At 47.9% G+C, this 19,297-nt stretch overlaps 1 protein-coding gene across 1 annotated transcript in view; it reads right to left on the reverse strand.

Moving 5' to 3' along the window:
- Positions 1–66: 66 nt before the first annotated feature.
- The window catches only part of SCAMP5 (secretory carrier membrane protein 5), a 55,229-nt gene continuing 35,998 nt past the window's right edge, over positions 67–19,297 (reverse strand). The window contains exons 4-9 of the mRNA XM_061394164.1: positions 8,458–8,512; positions 7,578–7,706; positions 4,976–5,132; positions 3,811–3,912; positions 3,270–3,387; positions 67–3,012 (exon numbers count right to left, since the gene is read on the reverse strand). Coding sequence (XP_061250148.1) covers positions 2,818–3,012; positions 3,270–3,387; positions 3,811–3,912; positions 4,976–5,132; positions 7,578–7,706; positions 8,458–8,512 — 756 coding nt within the window. The 3' untranslated portion in view covers positions 67–2,817. The remainder of the gene's footprint in view (positions 3,013–3,269; positions 3,388–3,810; positions 3,913–4,975; positions 5,133–7,577; positions 7,707–8,457; positions 8,513–19,297) is intronic.

A 19,297-nucleotide genomic window follows, 5' to 3' on the forward strand; every position in this document is an offset into this window, starting at 1 on the left:
GCCCCACAGCCCACGGTGCGGCTCCTGTACACAGGCCCTCATGAAGACACGTGACACAGCAGGGCACAGAGGGCCAAACGTTCCTCTTTATTATGGTTCACTCAGTTACCACAGACAGACAGGTCGGCTCAGGCAGGTCAGCTGCCAGTTGGAGAATGGTCTGTGTTTCCCAGAAACAAGGAGGGGCAGTGGGCACCAGCAGAGTACAAAAGCAGGTTACTGGCCAAAGACCTGAGGATTCGCAGAACTGACCTCAGCCTTCCTGCACCCCACCCTCAAGCCAGACCATCCAGCAGAGATGAACCTGTGCCCAGCCCCCACTTCTAGTTCAGTTCCCTCCCCAGGAAAGTGCATAGATGCCTGGAGATGCAGCATCCCAGGGCCTGGACAACCTGGGCCACGTGCGGGTATAGCAGGTCTTCCAAGGGCAGAGCCAGGGCATGGCCATCCAGGTCTGAGCCAGAAAAGAGCAAAGGCGGGTAGGACAGGAAGCTGACGGGAGGGAGCATCCAGCAGGTCAAGGACGCTGTGCTGGCAGCGAGACCACAGGCCTCCCGGAGCTACCAAAGAGGAAGAGGAAGGGGGCCAGAGGTCTGGGCGGGGAGAGAGGGAAGGGAAGAACCTAGACCTAGGGTCTCTTTTCGAGTACTAGGGGCTGTGACAACTGCTTTCCAGAGAGAAAGTGGTAGAGAAGAGAGTCAATCACACTCTGGCCCAAGCCTAAGGGGCCATCAGGAAGATAACTCCCAGAGGCCCTGGTTCCCCTTATAGGAAAATAAAGTACCTGGAGCTCAAAGCTCAGATGGCACTTGGAAATCCAGGTGCTGGGTTCTAAGCTGGAGCCACTCAGAGTGGCCAGGTGGAGTTTGGTTTTTCAAGCCAAACTGCCCAGGTGGGAGGTGGGGGCGATGAGTGAGAAATGGGCAGCTGCTCCATGGCTAAGAACCCACTCCTCTTCAGGCCTCCAAGAGAGCCAGGACCTCTACCAACAACATTCTCACAATGCCTGGGACACAACAGGCCCACAGGCCTCTATCACTGTCCTGGGAAGGAAAGGGGGTTCTAATGGGGGTGAGGAAGGGCCAAGAATCAAGTCCAGTAGACAGAGGGGAGCAAGTAATCTCAATATGATAAAAAACAGGAGCCAGAGAACCTCCCCTCCCACCCCACCTAACCTGAAACCACATTCCAGCTATTGTGCTTGCACACAGGGTTGGGCCTGTGCTTCTTCCTAGACCTTGAGTTCAAGTGCCCAGAACCGCCCTATGCCCAAGAGCAAGCTGGGGGGGTGGGTCAGGGGGGATGCATGATCCCCTCTCAGTTGGTCCTGCCTACCTTCTCTTCTGAGAAGACTCATCCCTCCAGGACCAGTCCTCTGAGCCTATCCCTTCCATCAGACCCAAACAGAACAGCTATTGCTCCCAGGAATCCAGTGGTCATTCAGAGACACCCAGCACCTGCCCAGTGGGCTTGAGTCAGTCAGACATCGCTCGGAGACCAGTAATTATTTATAGATCCTTTGTTCCAGCTGCACCTTGGGCTTGCCAGGTGGTGCTAGTGGTAAAGAACCCCCTGCCAACGCAGGAGACCTGAGTCAGGAAGATCCCCTGGAGGAGGAAATGGCTACCCGCTCCAGTATTCTTGCCTGGAGAATCCCATGGACAGAGGAGCCTGGTGGGCTACAGTCCATAAGGTCGCAAAGAGTCGGACATGACTGAAGCGACTTAGCAAGCACACAGCTGCACCTTTACACCTGAAAACTGCCCAGACACCACCCAGCCCTTCAGGAAAGGCAGTGCAATCTGCCCCTGTAGATGGCAGACATCACCTAGCACACAGTAGGGGTAGGGCAGGAGAATCAGGCCACAGCAGCTGCGAGTGTAGGGAGGGACACAGGCAGAGGGGCTCGAGGGGGCTCTGGGAAGTAAAGGAGGAGAAGGCAAGGCAGGGAAGAAAGGACCCTGCCTTACATTTCCATCCCCTGTGGGTCAGGTACCCAGGAGGTCTCCACATCTCTGGCTGTGTGCCCTCCCACATCAGGGCTCAGGCTCAGCTCCCCGTCCTCTGTCTGCTTCCTGGATCTGAGAATGGGCTTCAGTCTCAGGAGCAGATACAAGTGGGACCCTCAGCCTGGAGGAAGACAAAGAAACGCCACATGGGGAGGAAAGGAGCCCTGGGGAGGCCAAGAGACCACAGGAAGCAGGAAGAGAGACAGCAGGAAGAGAGAAATGGAGGAGGAGATTGTGGGAGGTGGGAGGGGAGGGCAAAGACCCAGATCCAAAGGAGCAAGGGAAGATTCCCTGCAGGTCTCCACCCTCCCCACCAACATTCCCAGGAGTGCTAAATACTGCTGCTTCCCTGGAAGACCAAAACTGGAAACAGTTTCAGCTCATAACCTTGGGAGGGGGCCAGGCTCTCTGCTATGCCTCCCCTGCCCCATGAGGGGTCCCAGGGCCGAGGTCAGACGGAGCAGCCTGATGGGAGGGTGGAGGGCTGGTTTAGTTCTAAACGTACATCTAGCACCACAACAACAGAGACCTCCACTGCACACTATTCACAAGGGGACACAGACACTACTACCGCCGCACGGGACAGCTCCAAGTGCAGCCCACAGCGCTCAGGGTGCTGGGAGCAGAGTCCAGAGGGTGTGGGGGAGGGGGGCACATATACGTATATATATATATAACTCTGATTCTTTGTACAAAGTGGGGGAGGAGAAAAAGGGAAGGGGGAACCCTGCTTGGTCACCACAACAGACCCTGTGGTTTGAGCCCCCACCCCACCGGCCCCCAGCCAGCTCCCGGTCGGTTGGCTGGTTCACATCTCATTGGAGTATGTGTAGTTGGGGGTGGCAGAATACTGAGTCTGCGGCTGATTCATGGCGCCCTGTGCTGCCCCCATGGCTGCATTCTGGGCCGCCTGCTGCACGTGCGGGTTCTTCCATGCTCCCGTGGTCCACTCCTCCTGAGCTTTGCTGAAACTCCCCCCGCTGCCCCGGTAGAATTTATGGACCTGTAGGGGGAGGAGCACAAGGAAGGGTTAATCAAGGGGAAGAGGCAGCCCGTCCAGAAAAGACGTGGGAGCCAGAGGTAAGTCACCATAAAAGCCAGTCCCCGCTCCCACCCGTACCCTGGGAGCAAAGTCCGTCAAGCCATCCCAGAGTGAGTCCCTGGGAAGACCACTGGGTCTTTCTGTAACTTGGAAGAAGGGTCGTTACAGATCACGGTCCCTCCCAACACCACCCTGTAGCTCCAGAGGCGGCCACATACCATGCTGAGGGCAATGAAGGAAAAGACGGCCATGACCGTGAACAGGACGGTGGGGATGAGCATCACCACTGCTGAGCCAATGTTCGTCCCGAAGAAGGAGATGGTGGCGATCCAGCCGCTGCAGAGACAGGCCAGCTGTGGGGCTGCCTGGCACAGTGACGGGCACCCAGGAGCCGCCCCACTAGAGTAAGGGACCTTCTCATTGCCACAGAGAGAGACCATATCAATGGATGGACAGGGCCTGTGTCAGTGCTTTAGGAAGAACCCTTGGCTCAGGAAACAAGCTTCTCAGAGCATAAGGCTTCCTTCTCTTGGGTTATCTCATGATGCTTGATATCCCTCATCACCCCTAAAAACCACTGCCTTATTCTCCTCTGATGCTATGCTGTATCTACTAAGTTATCCTGAATCCCTTCACACTTCCAATAACTCATGGTGTTCCCACAGGCCAGGCAGCTTAGCCCACAGAAGTAAGCAAAGGACACACCCCAGTTGCCGCCCAGCTAGCCCTGGGTCAGTCCCAGACACCCTGGTCTCTTACCAGACACCCCAGCCTGGGATGCCCACAGCCTGGATGATGCTAATGACCAGCTGGGCCATGAAGGTGAAGAAGAATGCCATGAAGCTAAAGGAGCTGTCAGTCCTGCAACAGAGGAGACATCTCCTGTCACCTGGGTGGAGGGACACGGCTTCCCTGCCTTCGAGACTTCCAAGTCCTTCCAAGTGTAAGTGAGTACTCAGTGGATCTTAGTTAAGGGGTCAAAATGGGACGCCATTCACCCATGGATCTTTGTAAGTTTCCATGTGTTGGACCTGTGTGTACCACACTGCACAGGGAGAGATCGCCTCATGAATGGACCACTCACTGGTACATGGATGGCTGGCACAGAAATAGATGGGTCTGTTGTGGCAGGAATAAACAGCCCATGTCAAAGGGTTGGACAACCCTACTGGCTCCAAGACATCAAGCTCCAGGGGTACATGAGGGGAGGGCCCCACAAGATAGAAAGTGCTGTTGGCACAATAATGGACACATGACTGGCACCAAGATTATAACCTAACTGGCACATAAACGGATGGATCCAATTGGCAAACATTAATATTAGAGGCCCAATTGGCACTGAGAGGGATAATCCATTGGCACAAAGATTGAAAATCCCACTTGACACAAGGCAGACACCCACTGGCACTAAGAGAGTTAGCCCTACTGATACATGGATGGGTAGTCCCTTTGGCACAGAGTTGGATGCCCTCGTTAGCACAAAAACAGTGTCAGTGGCACATGGATGGCTTGTCCCACTGGCATGTGGGTAGATGGTCTAGTTGGCACCAAACTAGCCAGCCCCATGGGTACCGGCATGGGCAGCTAAACCAAGACAGATAGCCCCACTGGCAAAATTTGTCATGCAGCTAGTTGCCTGGGGAAGGGAAAACAAGAACAAGTCTGGTCTCTATGTTGTCCCACCCAAGGGTAGAGTGAAGAAGGAAGGACCTAAGAGGAAGGCTCGGACTCCCAGCCCTCTCACTCCGGCCTAGAGTTCCCAGGAAGCCTAAATCCTACCTGGCAGTCTGAGCTGAGGATAAAGGGAAAGTGAGCTTGGGGGACAGCAAAAAAAAAAAAAAACAGAGAAAAATATGTAGAGAAGAGACAGGGGAGATGGACAAAGATACAGGGTTAGGAGCTGGGTTCAGCACCCGTCACTTACTTGAAGGCCTTGTAAATGGGCCGAAACCAGCAGACGTAGGAGCAGGGTGTGAAGAGGATGAGCCAGAGAAAGGCGAGGCCAAAGTTGGTGGCTCCCCCGCCTCCGATCAGCCACGCGAGACAGCCCACCAGGTTCACGGCCAGCGTGACGCTATTCACTGCAGACCCAGGAGCATGTACACAGACACCAGACGGACAGCAGACACGCACAGACACCAAGGCCCACGCAGAACACACAAGCACCACACACAGACATACCCATAACTCAGCACAGACCCACAATCAGACACAGGCAGACAGCCCAAGCCCAGAAAGATAGAGACATACACAAACACACATGCAAACCACATTTACACAGGTGCGCACCCACAAGTCACAGCAGCCAATACACACACAGAGATACATAAGATGCACACATAACACACACACACAGAGGGTATAGACTGTAAGAAAGATAACTGGGAGCTCAGACCAGCCCCCCACACACACCCCCGTTCCTGGGGATCTGAGAACTACAGAGAACAAAGAGTCCCCCCCGATCAGGAACTCAGAGTCTCAGCCTAGCAAGTCCTGTTGAAGAGTCCCAAAGCCTCAACCTGGGAGAAATGCTCTTCTTATAAGTATAGCCTCAGCCCCTGGCCTTCCCAGACCCACAGCAATCACCAAGCCCATGGCACAGGAAACCCATCTTCCATCTTCTCTTGCAAGGTAGGGCATGAAAAGGGGAAAGGAAAAGGAAACGTCTCTTTACGTCGTCATACCATCTGCCCCACACTTATATAGGGCAGGCAGCAGTGGCTGGGATCTCAGTCTTTCTTTAATCCTATTACACCACCTCCTCCAAGAAGTCTTCTTTCACTGCTGCAGTCTTATTCACCTCCCATCCCTCTGACCTCCTAACAACTTGGGTGCTCTCATGTTTCCCAAAGGACAAATCCCAGCCCATCAACCAAACTAGAGGTTCCCCAAGAGTGAGACCCAGGCTCCTTCTCTTCCATGCTTACATACTCTATAACTGAACCTCTGAATCACTGTATCCCTGAGTTACAGCCAGTAGGGACCTCAAGTCTCCTCATCTGATGCTTGCACTAACACACACCCAGCTCATTGGACATAAGGGTACTTGCTCCCTTCCTCCAATGTTGTTAGCCCAAGTCCCTTTAAGGCTCCACAAAGACTTGCTGAACAAGGACTCCCCTGGTGGTCCAGTGGTTAAGACTCCACCTTCCAACGCAAGGGACGGAGGTTCAATTCCTGGCCAGGAAACTAAGATCCCACGTGCCATAGGGCAACTACTGAGCCCATGCTCTCTAGAGCCCATGCTCCACAACGAGAAGCCCTTACACCCCAACTGGGGAAAAAAAGCCCCCACATGCCGCAGACCCCTCACGCCACAGCGAAGATCCAGCACAGCCAAAAATAAAATAAATTAAAAAAAAAAAAAACACTTGCTGAATAAACAAAGGAAGGCAGGCTTAATCTTGGCCCCAAACAGCCAGGCATCTATGGGCTTGGCTTTTGAATAGAACTCTTTAAGCATCTCAAGGGTTATATACATTTCCTTGGGAACAAAGCATCTGGCCAGCACCTAGTAAGGACTTAGGAAGATATTTATAGCCCTTAAATCCAGCTTCTGGATGAGATCTTCTCAGGGGCAGAGTTCCCAGAGCCTAGGGCCACCGCTCCCCAAGTCTGGCCTGACAATACTGTCACATGAGAGGTACACCCCTCTCAGGGCCCCTCACAATGAGGGTAAGCATTTCTTTCTGTGAGTTTCAGCTGTGTTTCCTCATCCCTATTTATTACCACCAGATTTCCTGGAATCATGGTGTTCTCACTGATTTTATTTGCTCTTTACATAGAACACTCATTAACCTGTTTTTATTTTGTTTTGTTTTCAGTTTTAGTTTTTTTTTTCACCCTGTTTTTCTGTTGGTTTACATCTCTCTTCACAGTCCCATCTCTCTCCAGCTCATCTGATCTAGTACCCTTTTCGTAATTATTCTAACATCACAGGCCATCAGAAACTGGAGCCTTTAACTCAACCTCAAAACCTTAGAACATGAGAACTCGAGCTCTTAACACAGACCCACATGGAGGCACGGCGATCACTGAGCCAGTACCCATTTTCCTACAAATGAGGAAGCTGCCTCTTGGGAAGTCGAGTGACCAGCCCAGCCTGGTCACTATATCCCAACTGAACATTCTTTTGGAGCAATCTTCCAGCGAAAGCAAGAAAAATGAGGCTTTGAGGGGAGGAGTCCTCTCCAAATCCAGACACCTGAGGTAATCACCAGAGGTTCCCTGGAAAACCACTCCCATGAGAAGATAAATGAACTGCAATGCAGGCAGAGACCCCTCACACGCACCCGGCTGCTCTGTGACAGGGGCATGAGGAGAGGCTAGATGGGAAGTGAGGGAAACTGAGGCCTAGCTGGGGAGTTGGCCCAGGAGAGAAGCCTGCAGGAGTCAGGCAGGGACAGATGCTGCAGGTGAGGCTGAAGGACCCAGGCCTGGGGGCACCCCATCCCCGTGCCCAGCACCCGCCAGCACCCGCTCCCCCGCTCCCCAGCTCTGTAACACCCCTACCCCACAGCACTCACGCATCCAGAGGTAGTAGAGGCGCTTGGTCATGCTGAGATGCTGAGGAGGGATGTCAGCCTCAAAGTCTTGGTAGAAACATGGCTTTAGCGGGATGAATTTGGGCAGTGGTGGGAAGTTGTTCACTTTCTCTGCGGGTGAGGCACATTCCACAGTTTCGCCCTGAATACTCCCCTCCCCAGTGACCTGATATGATCGCTCTCCCCCTGGCCTGGGCGGCCCTCTTGGCCCCTGTGGCCACAGGCCACTTCACCATCCCCACCAGCTCTCCTGCTGCCTCAGGTCTCCAGAGTGGCCCTGAGGCAGCACCACTGTCAGAAGAATAAAAACAGTAAACACCGTCCATCAGGCATGGACACCGGGTCAAGGGTAGTTCTGGGGAGAAGCAGCAGGATGGTGAGTCTGGAGATGTGGGTTCCAGCCTCCACTCCAAGAATCAGTCATCACCCCTCTCTCCAGACCTCCGTTTACCCAGTGGGATGGGGGTCAAACTAGATAGACCCTACAGTCTCTCCAGTTCTGAGCCTTTAGAAACCAGACAACCCAGAAACCAGAAGGAAAAGGTCTCAGAGTATTAGAGAGTAATGGTGACAGAAAGGATGGGGACTGAGCTCTCCATGTCACTCATCGGTCAGATGGACAGGAGGGCCAGGGAGTCAGGATGGGCTATCTCTGGTCGCCAGGTTCAGAGGTCTGACAGACATCTAGACAGTGAGGGTCTTTGATAGATAAGTCTCGGTGGGGGACCAGGGGAAACCCAGGGGCAAGAGGACCGAAAGAATCTGATCTTCAAAAACTATGGGGTATAAACGGCCCAGGAAAAGGGCCACCCACCCTATGTCACTGTCCTGTCCTACCCATGTGGATCCACCCTCCCCTTACCTGACATGATGGCACCCGCTGGCCCAGCGGCCTGTCCACGCTTCTTTGTCTCGAACTGGAAGGAAAGAAGAGTCAGCGAAGGTTGAGGATCATGGCTCACCCAGCCAAGTACTTCTTTCAGCCCCAGCTGGGCTGGAAACTCCTCGGAGCAGGACCCGTCTTACAGAACCACCATTCCACCAGCTCTACCCTTCCAAGGACTCCTGCCCTTGACCTCCAGGCATAAAATCTATTTTCAGAAAATCCAAGGAGAGGGTGGCAAAGGAACCTGGGAGGCCACCTCAAGCAGGTGCAAGTCAAGTGACAGAGAAAGCTTGAGGAAATTCTATTCTTGACCTTGAACACGGCAGAGCCCTGGCCCCAGTCACAGGCTGGGCTCCCCTCCCCCTGCCTTTGTCTCGAGTCATTCATTCACTTCTTGAGCATTTATAACCTGCCAGGCACTGGGGAGACAGCATGAAGTGGTCCCTGCTGTTGGCATCAAACAGTCAATAACCTCGGCCGTGAACAGTATAAAAGAGAAGGATGGCTATGAAAACATGCACAGCATATATTAGGTGATCTGGTCTGGGGAGTCAGGAAAGCCGTAAGGGGAGACCTGAAGAATACAGAGGAGTTGCCTGAGGCAGGGCAGCCTCTTGCGCAGTGGGGAAAGCTTGCACAGATCCTGATGTAGGAAAGAGCTTCATGCTTCTGAATAAGGGAAAGAAAGCCATTGTGGCCACAGCAGAGAGTACGTGGAGAGGGAGCAGGAATGGAGGTGGGCAGGGTGGGATTCTTGAGGCACTTAGGAGGCCAATTAGAAGGGGCTCCAAGGTGGCTCTGGGGTGTGGGGGGAGGGAGGCCCTCATGAAGACTCTCTGCCAGCTTAAACCACTGAGCAAACGGTGGGCTGTTTACTGAGAGCCCCGTCATGAGAAGAGGCGCAGGGCTCCAGGGAAGAAGAGAAGCTTCATCGTGAACATACAGAGTCTGAGGTGCCGTGAGAACCTCCAGACAAGACAAAGCCTTGTAGGCTTTGGGAATATCTGGGTCACAAGCTTAGCAGGAGGCCTGTGCTGAGATAGACATCAGGTAATGGTTGGTGAGTGAAGGTTAAGGAAGCAAATGAGAGCATTTTACCAGAACAGTAACTTTGATAGATAAATACAGATATACTGAAAAACAGAAAATGGTCTATGGCCAAGCACTAAGGCAATGCAGCATCAAAATTTGGGCAGAGGGACTTCCCTGGTGGTCCCAGTGGCTAAGACTCCACGCTCCCAATGCAGGGTGTCTGGGTTCGATCCCTGGTCAAGGAACTAGATCTCACATGCCGCAACTAAGAGTTCTCTCTAAAAGATGCCACAGACTGCAAGGAAGACTGTAGATCCTCATGCGCAGCCAAATAAATAGATAAATAGAAACAGTAAAAAGAAAAAACAAAGTGGGCAGAGATTTCTATAACGTTTAAATCAGGCGAAGCGAATCTATGGTGTTAGAAGTCAGGAGGGTAAAGGGAACACAAGCATCAGGAGTGCTGGTCGTGGTCGGTTCCTGGACCTGGGTGTTGCTGACACAGAGGTGTTGATTTTGTGAAAATCCCTCAAGCATACGATTACAATGTGTGCACTCTTCTACCTGTTATACTTCAATTACGAGTTTGCTTTAAAAGAAAAACAAACCTTCCTAGAGTTCCAGTCAAATCCCTCTGGCTCTATTGAAGATTAGGCCATCATACTCTTTTGTGGTCCCTTTGCGATATGAAATCAAACACAGATGTAAAAACCTAACAACATCTACCACAAATGGAGAAGACAGGCATGACAAAGACAAGCGTGAGACGGTTCTTTTACGCTGCTGCATTAACTGTAACATTGTAATACCAAAAGATTGGAAACAATTGACATGTCTATCAACAGCAGACTGGTTAAATAAATGGTACTGGCTGTTTCTACCCTGAGGAGGAAATGGCAGCCCATTCCAGTATTCTTACAAGGAAAATTCCATGGACAGCAGAGCTTAGCATGCTGCAGTCCATGGGGTCGCAAAGAGTTGGACATGACTGAGTGGCTGAGCATGCAGCCACCGTTATTTCTAAAAATACTGATATGGAGAGCTCCACAATTACAAGCAGTTGAAAAAATGCAATGCATAGAATAGTTTAGGCTACCTTTCATGTTGAAAAAAAATAAAGCAGGGGAGAGGAGAATAAAAGTATTTTTTGCTTTTGTCCCCAGAATCCTACTCTAGTTATTTACCCACAAATAAGAAACAACAAATACATGTTTTCAGGATGATGCTATTTTACAGTAGCAAAATGTTGGAAGCAACTGTTCGAATAAACTTTGTATATCATTCAATAGAGTAACATGTAGCTGTAAAAAAGAAGAAGATGGTATCTCTGAACTTCTATGGAATCATTTCCAGTATATACAGTTAAGTAGAAAAAGCAGGGGATTCTCTGGCAGCCCAGGGGTTAGGACTTGGCGCTTCTGCTGCAGGGGGGATGGGTTTAACCCCTGGTCAGGAAACTAAGATGCTGAGAAACAGACGCCAGGAGCCACAAGAAGTGGCCAAAAAAAAATAAAAAGCAGAGTACAAAGTATTGTAATTAGAATGCTACTTTTTATATAAAAGAAGGAGAAACAAGAACATGCATTTATAAGTTTGTTTCTGCAAGAGAAATACAGAAAGAATAAATAAGAAACGAATGAAATGGTCATCCAGATGATGGAAGGGCTAGGATGAGTAGTGAGATTTCTCAGCGTAAAGATTTTTACAGATTTTTTTACATACAATGTCTTACGTATTCAAAAACTTACACCCGAAAGAAATGAAAGTCTAATATTGAAATAAACACAGGGATTTTCCTGGTGGCCCAGTAGTTAAGACTCTGAGCTTCCACTGCTGAGGTCCCAGGTTCAGCTGGAACCCAGGACAGGGAACTAAGGTCCTGCATTCTGGGCGATATAGCCAAAATATATATATATTGGAGAGAACCACTAAAATTGAAATAAACAAAAACAAATTAAGCTATCTGTACAGCAAACTGATAACACAATCACACAGGAAAAGGAACTGGCCAAGTGGCTTGATCTCAGTACTCTGTGTTCACTTAAAAGGATCTATCTCAACAGCAAAAACAACTAGAAAGAAATCTAAAATCTTAGCAGGTTTACTGTTGGTGTTAGTGTGGCGACTGAAACTTTTCGTATGTACCGACCGTAGCAGAGAACACATGAGAGAATGTGTTTGTGTTGTTGGAACCTGGGTTCTCACTGTTAGATACGGAGACAGAATATGGAATATGGGAAGATAAGAAAGAGTCTTGTGATGCTGGATTTGAATTGGAGGCATCGATATGAACTCATGTCTTTAAAAATATGTGGTTGGTCCCAAGCCAGGACAAAGAAATACAACATCAGCCTAGAACATCTTGTGGTGCCAGAAATAAGCAGGAATTCAACTAATTAGTACATGTCAAAAGGACACCAATTTGAAGGGGCTACCAATCAGCCAAATTTGGGAGAATTCAGAGCATCAAAAATAATGACAGTAATATAACATGTTGAGTTTAAAAAATAATCCAAAGTGACACTCATTTTTTAAATGAAGGAGGAAGAAAGCAAGCTCTTCTTTGCAGAAGAATGCTAGCTATAAATGTAGGAGTAACAGAATTAGAAAATCTTCTAATTTTGCAATCATGAATGTCACAGCTGATTCACACAAGGATCCGCAATAGCTGCTAAGTCTTTCACTAGGTGAAAGATTGTTGGGGAAGAAGACAGTCGCAGAGTCTCAAAGATGACTTATTAATTACAAAGGAGAACAGGCACTTTTACTGTGAAGAAAGTTGGCAGACGCCATCTTCACCAGGTGATCAAACTCAAACTCACCAATAATGGGACAGACATTATGGCTTCCCAGTGTGATATACCAGGAGGGGCACAGCATCACCTATGTAGTATTCCTGCCCCCAAATATTTAGCTTGAATCTAGTCAAAAGAAACAAGCAGTCAAATCCAAGTTGTGGAGCATTCTATAAACTAAACTGGCCAGGACATTAAAAAATGCCAACATCTGGGACATCCCTGGTGATCCTGTGGTTAAGAATCCCTTTGCCAATGCATGGGACATGGTTCCCTGGTCTGGGAAGATCCCACAGGCTGTGGGGTAACTAAGCCCAGGCACCACAACCACTGAAACCCGTGCGCCTAGAGCCTGTGCACGGCAACAGGAGAAGACAAAGAGGAACACAGAGAGGAGCAGTACAACAAAGAGCAGCCTCCACTCCGCTCAACCAGAGAAGGTCTGCACGCAGCAAAGAACACCCAGCACAACCATAAACAAATAAATAAAAATTTTTAATGCCAACATCCTAAAAGATTAAAAAAAAAAAAAAAAGATAAGGGATTCTCTAACCTAATGGAATCTAAAGCTATATGGCAACAAAAACTAAGTGTAAACCTTGATTGGATTCTGGTTCAAGGGGGAAACAATGGGATATCAAGAAACTTGAATAGAGACTCTAGATAGTAATATTTGGGTCTATATCACATTTCTTGGGTGTGATAGTGTTCTTGAGGTTATGCAGGAAAATGTCCTTTTTCTTAGGAAATATGTGCTCCAGTGCTTAGGGGTAAAGTGTTGTGATATCTGAATCTTCAAATAGTTCAAAAAATAAGGAATAATGAATAGATATAGACAGAATCAAAGCAATGTAGCAAATGTTAACAACTGGTGAATCTCAGCAAAGTTACATGAGTGTCCCTGTTTTATTCTTTCAACTTTAAAGTTTTCAAGATAAAAAGCTGGAGGAAAAATATGAATAATATGAGTTAGGGATGATAACACACTGAAAGAAAAGAATGTGAAAGTTCACTATAACACACAAAAGAAAGGGAGATGGGCAGGAAAAGTTCTAAGACAGAAGGAATGATGTAATTTTTTAAATCATCATTTTGTAACGCCTACGTAGAACTGACACAGGCAGGGATCATCAACAGCTGCTTAAACCGCTGGGTGAAAGATGGCTGGGGAAGAGGGGAAACACACAGTCTGAGTGTCACCCCCCCACCACCACCACCACCACGTTATTTATTAATCACAAGAGAGAAAAGTTACTTCTGTAATGAAAGGATCTGGCAGGCCAAGTGACCAAACTTCTCAAACTTGCCTGATTATGGGACAATAGGACATTATGTGCTTCCTGACATGACTCATAGAAGAACACAACATCACCTATGTAGTATTACTGCCAAAATGTTTAATCTGAAAATAATTATTATAAAAAAGAATCTGACATGTCCAGATTGTGGGAAATTCTCCCAGATAAATGTTAATGTCATGAAAGATAGAAATTGGTAGAGGGACTCAGAGAGGAGACTTGCAGGAGATTGCAACCAAGTGCAATGAGTGGTCCTGGATTTTTAAATCATAGCTATAAAGGACATTTTTAGGATGAGTAGAGAAATTTGAATACAGACTGAATAGAAGATATTACTGTTGCTGCTGCTACTGCTAAGTCGCTTCAGTCGTGTCCGACTCTGTGCGACCCCACAGACGGCAGCCCACCAGGCTCCCCCGTCTCTGGGATTCTCCAGGCAAGAACACTGGAGTGGGTTGCCATTTCCTTCTCCAATGGATGAAAGTGAAAAATGAAAGTGAAGTCACTCAGTCGTGTCTGACTCTTAGCGACCCCATGGACTGCAGCCCACCAGGCTCCTCCATCCATGGGATTTTCCAGGCAAGTAAGTGTTAAATTTCTTAGGTGCTGTGGTTACATACAATAATACTTTGGTTCTTAGAAGACACATGCTGAAGTATTTAGAAATATTATGTCTTGTCTGCTACTTATTTTCAAATCGTTCTGCAAAAAATGTCAGGAAATTTCCTGGAGGTCCACTGGTTAGAATTTATGGCAATCATTTCACAATATATACAAATATCATTATGCTGTACACCTGAAAGTAATATATGTCAATTACACTTCATAAAAATAGATAAATATTTTAAGTCAGGGAAAAAATATATAGTTGTATTTGGCTATATATACACAAAGAATCAAGAATCTCTAGTAGGACATCAATAAAAAATAATTGTGGTTCCTGGGGGACAGAGGAACTGCATAGACATGGGAGTAGACAGGAGGAATAATTTTTACTATGTATCTGTTTTTTTTTTTTTTCTTCTATTTTTGGCCACACCATGAGGCATGCAGGATCTTCCAGACCAGGGATCAAACCTGTGCCCCCTGCAGTGGAAGCACGGTGTCTTAACCACTGGACGGCCAGGGAAATCCCATTTACTATGAATCTTTATACCATCAAATCCAAGACACCATCAACTTTTAGATCATTATATTATTTACCAAAAGAAAGAAAATAAAACCCACCAATTTATAATGATAAGATGCCAAAATTTCAAAGATACAGACATTAAAATGTTTTCAGAAATATCAAAGTGTTTATTTTAGAACTGATGAAATTCAGGACATCTTTTTGAATTATGAATCGTGTAAATGTATTACCTGTTTAAAAAAAAATAAATGAAAAGAAAAGTCAAGCAGAAAAGCTGGCAAAGAATGAGCAGGAGCAGTTGATGAGGCAGGAGGAAAACCAGGAGAGTGTGAAGTCTCCAAAGCCAGGAGTAGAGAGTGGACAAATGTGACAGATGCCACTGAGAGGTCCAGCATCAAAAGGCCTGGACTGAAAAATGTTCAGTTCGCTCAGCAGCAGCAAGTCACCTGTGACCCCAGCAAGAACTACTCTGGAGGTGGTAGGAGCTGGGCTGAGGGGTTGGGGGTGGTAGCAGCCAAACTATACATTAGTAGTTGAACATGTAAGCTGAGAGCAGGTATAGACAACAATTTGAAGAAGCCTGCCTTGTTAGAAAACAGAAATAGGGTAATACCTGGGTAAGACAAGTAGTTCAAGGAGAGACTATGGCTCAAGGTTGTCTGTTTAGGATGTTAATAAGCTCGAGATGTGAAAGTTCCAGGGAAGAGTTGCAATTACAACAGAGACAGAACTTAATTAACGGAGCAAGCCCTTGAAACAGGGAGAAGCATGGGGTCCAGTGCAAGGAGATGGGGAGAAAAACATGATGCAAGCAAATGGGGGAGGTCTGAGGTCTTGGAAAGGACAGTGGGAGTCCCATATATCTGCTTCAATCTTCTCTGCAATATGGGAGGGAAGTTTGAGTCGAAAGGGAGGAGGTAAGAGTAGAGGATGTAACTAAGTCAGTGGGCAATTATAACACAGTCCGAGAAGTGCTCCACAAGAGCAAGTACACAAAGCTGTGAGAACCCAGAGGAGCACCTCCCTGGTCCATCCTGGAGGAGCCAGGGAGGGCTTCACAGAGGAGGTGATAGCAGAGCTGAATCCTGAAGGATAAATAAGAGTTGGCCAGGAAAAGAAAGAACCAGAAAAACATGTGCAAAGGGAAGGTCAGAACTATGGCATGGCAAGTTCAAGAAACAGAAAGCAGAGCACAGATAAAGCCTAAAGTGGAAGGAGTGAAAAAAAGGCAAAAATAGGGCCAAGAGATGGGAGGGGCCGGTCATCCTGGCCTTAAAGGCCATGAGCAGAATTTGAGCTTTATCCTGAGTCTTGGGAGAGACTGAAGGACTCTATTCTTCTTTTAAAAAAATATAACCTCAAAGTTTTTTTTAATAAAGTGAAATTATGTTGCTTTTTAGCAACATACATAAAAATATCTGCAAGTTAAAACAAATCAAAGTCCATAAAGGAGAAAACACAGGTTCTTCCAAAATCCACCTTCTCAGAGGTCACCCCTTTAACAGTCTGACCTTTAGGTTTCTGGTTTTTATGTATACATAAGCATATATGTGGAGAAGGAAATGGCAACCCACTCTAGTATTCTTGCCTGTCAAATCCCATGGACAGAGGAGCCTGGTGGGCTACAGCTCACGAGGTCGCAAAGAGTTGGACACAATTGAACACACACACACACACAAGCATATATGACAAAAATGAGGTCATTTTATACATGCTAGTTTATAACCTGGTTTTCTCCACTCAACAATATCCCGTGAAAATGTTTCACATCAATGAACACAGGTTATTTCAACCTTTTTAATGACTGGTCAACCAGTCATTAATGTCAACAATGTCCATGGCCACGGAGCAGTCAGTTGTGACATGGGCTGATTCGGGAAATTAGAAGGTCACAGCTTCAGGGAGTGGTGGAGCAGAGGGCAGTTGCCAAGAAATGAGGGAATATGAGGAGAGGAAGAGGGATACGTCTAGCAGACTAATTTTTTTTAAAACTCAGCTGAGACTTTAATATAACACAGGGAATATTAGTGTCAAGAATGAAATACCATGCATTAAAGGATTAATAGCCATCTCTTGACAGTGAGATTATATTATTGTCTTTCTTTTATCTTTATTTTCTAAAACGTCTACAACATCTTACATCACTTTTCTATATCTATATCACTATGCACAAAGTCATAGGTTTAAAGCAACAGCAGTTAGAGGAAGACATATAGTTAGATGGGTTTTTCCAGATAGGAGACTTGAGCACATTAATAAGCAGGGCAGACAGTATTGTTAAGGAAAAAGAGCGGAGATACTAAAGATACAGTAGAGGGGGAAACAGCTGACAGACACCGATATCTCAGGAGACAGGAAGGGCCGGCATCCATAGCACAGAGTGGGTGTATTAGACTAGGAGCCCTAGGATTCAAGAAGTAGAGAAACACAGGTATGGTTCCAACTTCCACTTACACCACTCAACTAACCCTCTACATGAGTAAAGAGGCTTTGGGATAATGGTCCAAGTTTGGACTTCTCTTCCCATGGAATAGGATGGACAGCTGATGGGAAGAGGAAAGTGATGATGGTCCCGAGAAGTGATGAAGGGACAGCTGAGGCTGGAGACCCTCCATGGAAGCAAAACGAGACTATCCTGGTATGTGACGGCCACCAGAAGTTTTCCACATTCTTAGTGTAGAGTCCAGAACTGGGAAGAATTGAGGGGGGGTGGTCTGCTCTGGGGTGGGACACACGGGCCAATGACATGGTCCCTGAGGGCAAGAGCTGGTTAAAATCCAGGACCATGAAGTCCAGGAAGGACATGGTAGGTGCCATGCTCGTGAGATAGAGAAAATGGAAGTGTCAGAGAACTTGAGGTCTCCTAGAGGTCCCAAGGCAGGTAAAGCAGAAATTGGACTGTGGTCAGAGAACAATACTGGGGTTGAAGGTTTCAGAGGTGGCCACATGCCAGCGATGACCAGACTAGGTGTAGCCGGCAGAAGGAGCAGCTGAAGGAGGCATCACCTCGCATGAGACAATGGGATGTGGAATGGGAGACTGCAGTCCAACACTAACGTCCTCCAGGAAAACAAAGAAGAGAGGCGGAGGGAGAGTGGGCAACAGCTAGATTGTAGAAGCCTCAAGGGAGGAGGCTGGAACCCTGGCTCCAACCTGACCCCCATCTGGTCCCAGGCTGCCTCCCAAAGGTGTTACAGAGAAGTCAGTGTAGCAAAGTACTGATGGTGGGAAAGCCAGCGCTCAGGGCCAGAGCACAGGGCAAGACTGCCTTGTTTGTAGACTGTTAGCCCAGAAAGAATTTAGGCATGGGAGGGCTACAGAAGGCTGAGGTCACAAGAATGGAAGGTTCCAGGATCCTCTGCTCTTCTGTCAGGGATTAGCCTTTATACTTGGGCAGGGCGAGAGGGGAACAGCAATGACCGGCCTCTGCGAACCAAAGCTCCTAAACTGCAAAAGGAGAGAAATAGCAAGTCATTCCTCAACTGAGAGTCTTTCATAATGTTGGGAGACACTGGGAGTGCTACATATCCCCCTAAAGATGCAGGCCTAAGGGAACACTTCCTTAGTTATCAGTAAGATAGCAAATACTAACTGAATTTTGTTCAAAAGACAAACTATAATTTATTCCATTTCTAACTGTGAAGTTGAGGGGACAGAAGGTCCCACAGTAAAAAGAGTGAGGTCCATGCCAAAAAGAAGGGAGTCAAGTCTGGCCTCAGATCAGGACAGAGACCTGTGGTTTGTTCCAGGGCTCCCTACTCACCAGCATGAGCCCCATGCTTGGCATAGAAATGGTCATTTTCTTCCTGCCCACCCAGAGCTTATCTGCTAAGATGGAAGTTTCCCCCTCTGGCTCTACCTCTGGTCTCCTTACCCCACACCCAATCCCATATCCCCAGCCCTGATGTCCCAGAACCAAGACTCTTTCTCAGAAAACACTACTCTCCTGGCATTGCTCACACTGTCCTGTGATGACTCTCCAGTTGTTGAGTCACTAAGTTGTGTCTGACTCCTTGTGACCACATGGACTACAGCACTCCAGGCTTCCCTGTCCTTCACTATCTCCTGGAGTTCACTCAAACTCATGTCTACTGTGTCGGTGATGCCATCCAACCATCTCATCCTCTGTTGCCCCCTTCTCCTGCCCTTAATCTTTCCCAGCATCAGGGTTTGAATCTTTCTCAGAAAACACTACTCTTTTGGCATGGCTATCACTGTCCTGTGATGACTCTCCAGTAGCCCCTACTGATCTTGTGCCTGGCAGTCAAGGCCTTGTGTCAATCAGCTACAAAGCTCCCACCCACCACCTTCTGCTTCTCGTCCACACACTGACCCGCTTTCCAGCTTCATGCCGATCATATCGAGCCATCCATCTGCTTCCAGTGACCCTAAACCAGAGCCCTGCCAATTCCTCTCAGTCCTACCGTTTTTCTCATATCCCACCTCTTTTGGAAGCCCTTCTAGACATCCCTGCTGTGCATCCCACTATTTATATTCTGAACCAGTTATTGGGCAACGAATGCTCACTCATTCTCATCCAGTCTTTTTCTGGTTCCATC

The sequence above is a fragment of the Bos javanicus genome, chromosome 21 (assembly GCF_032452875.1).
Source record: "Bos javanicus breed banteng chromosome 21, ARS-OSU_banteng_1.0, whole genome shotgun sequence".
Taxonomy (NCBI): Eukaryota; Metazoa; Chordata; class Mammalia; order Artiodactyla; family Bovidae; genus Bos; species Bos javanicus.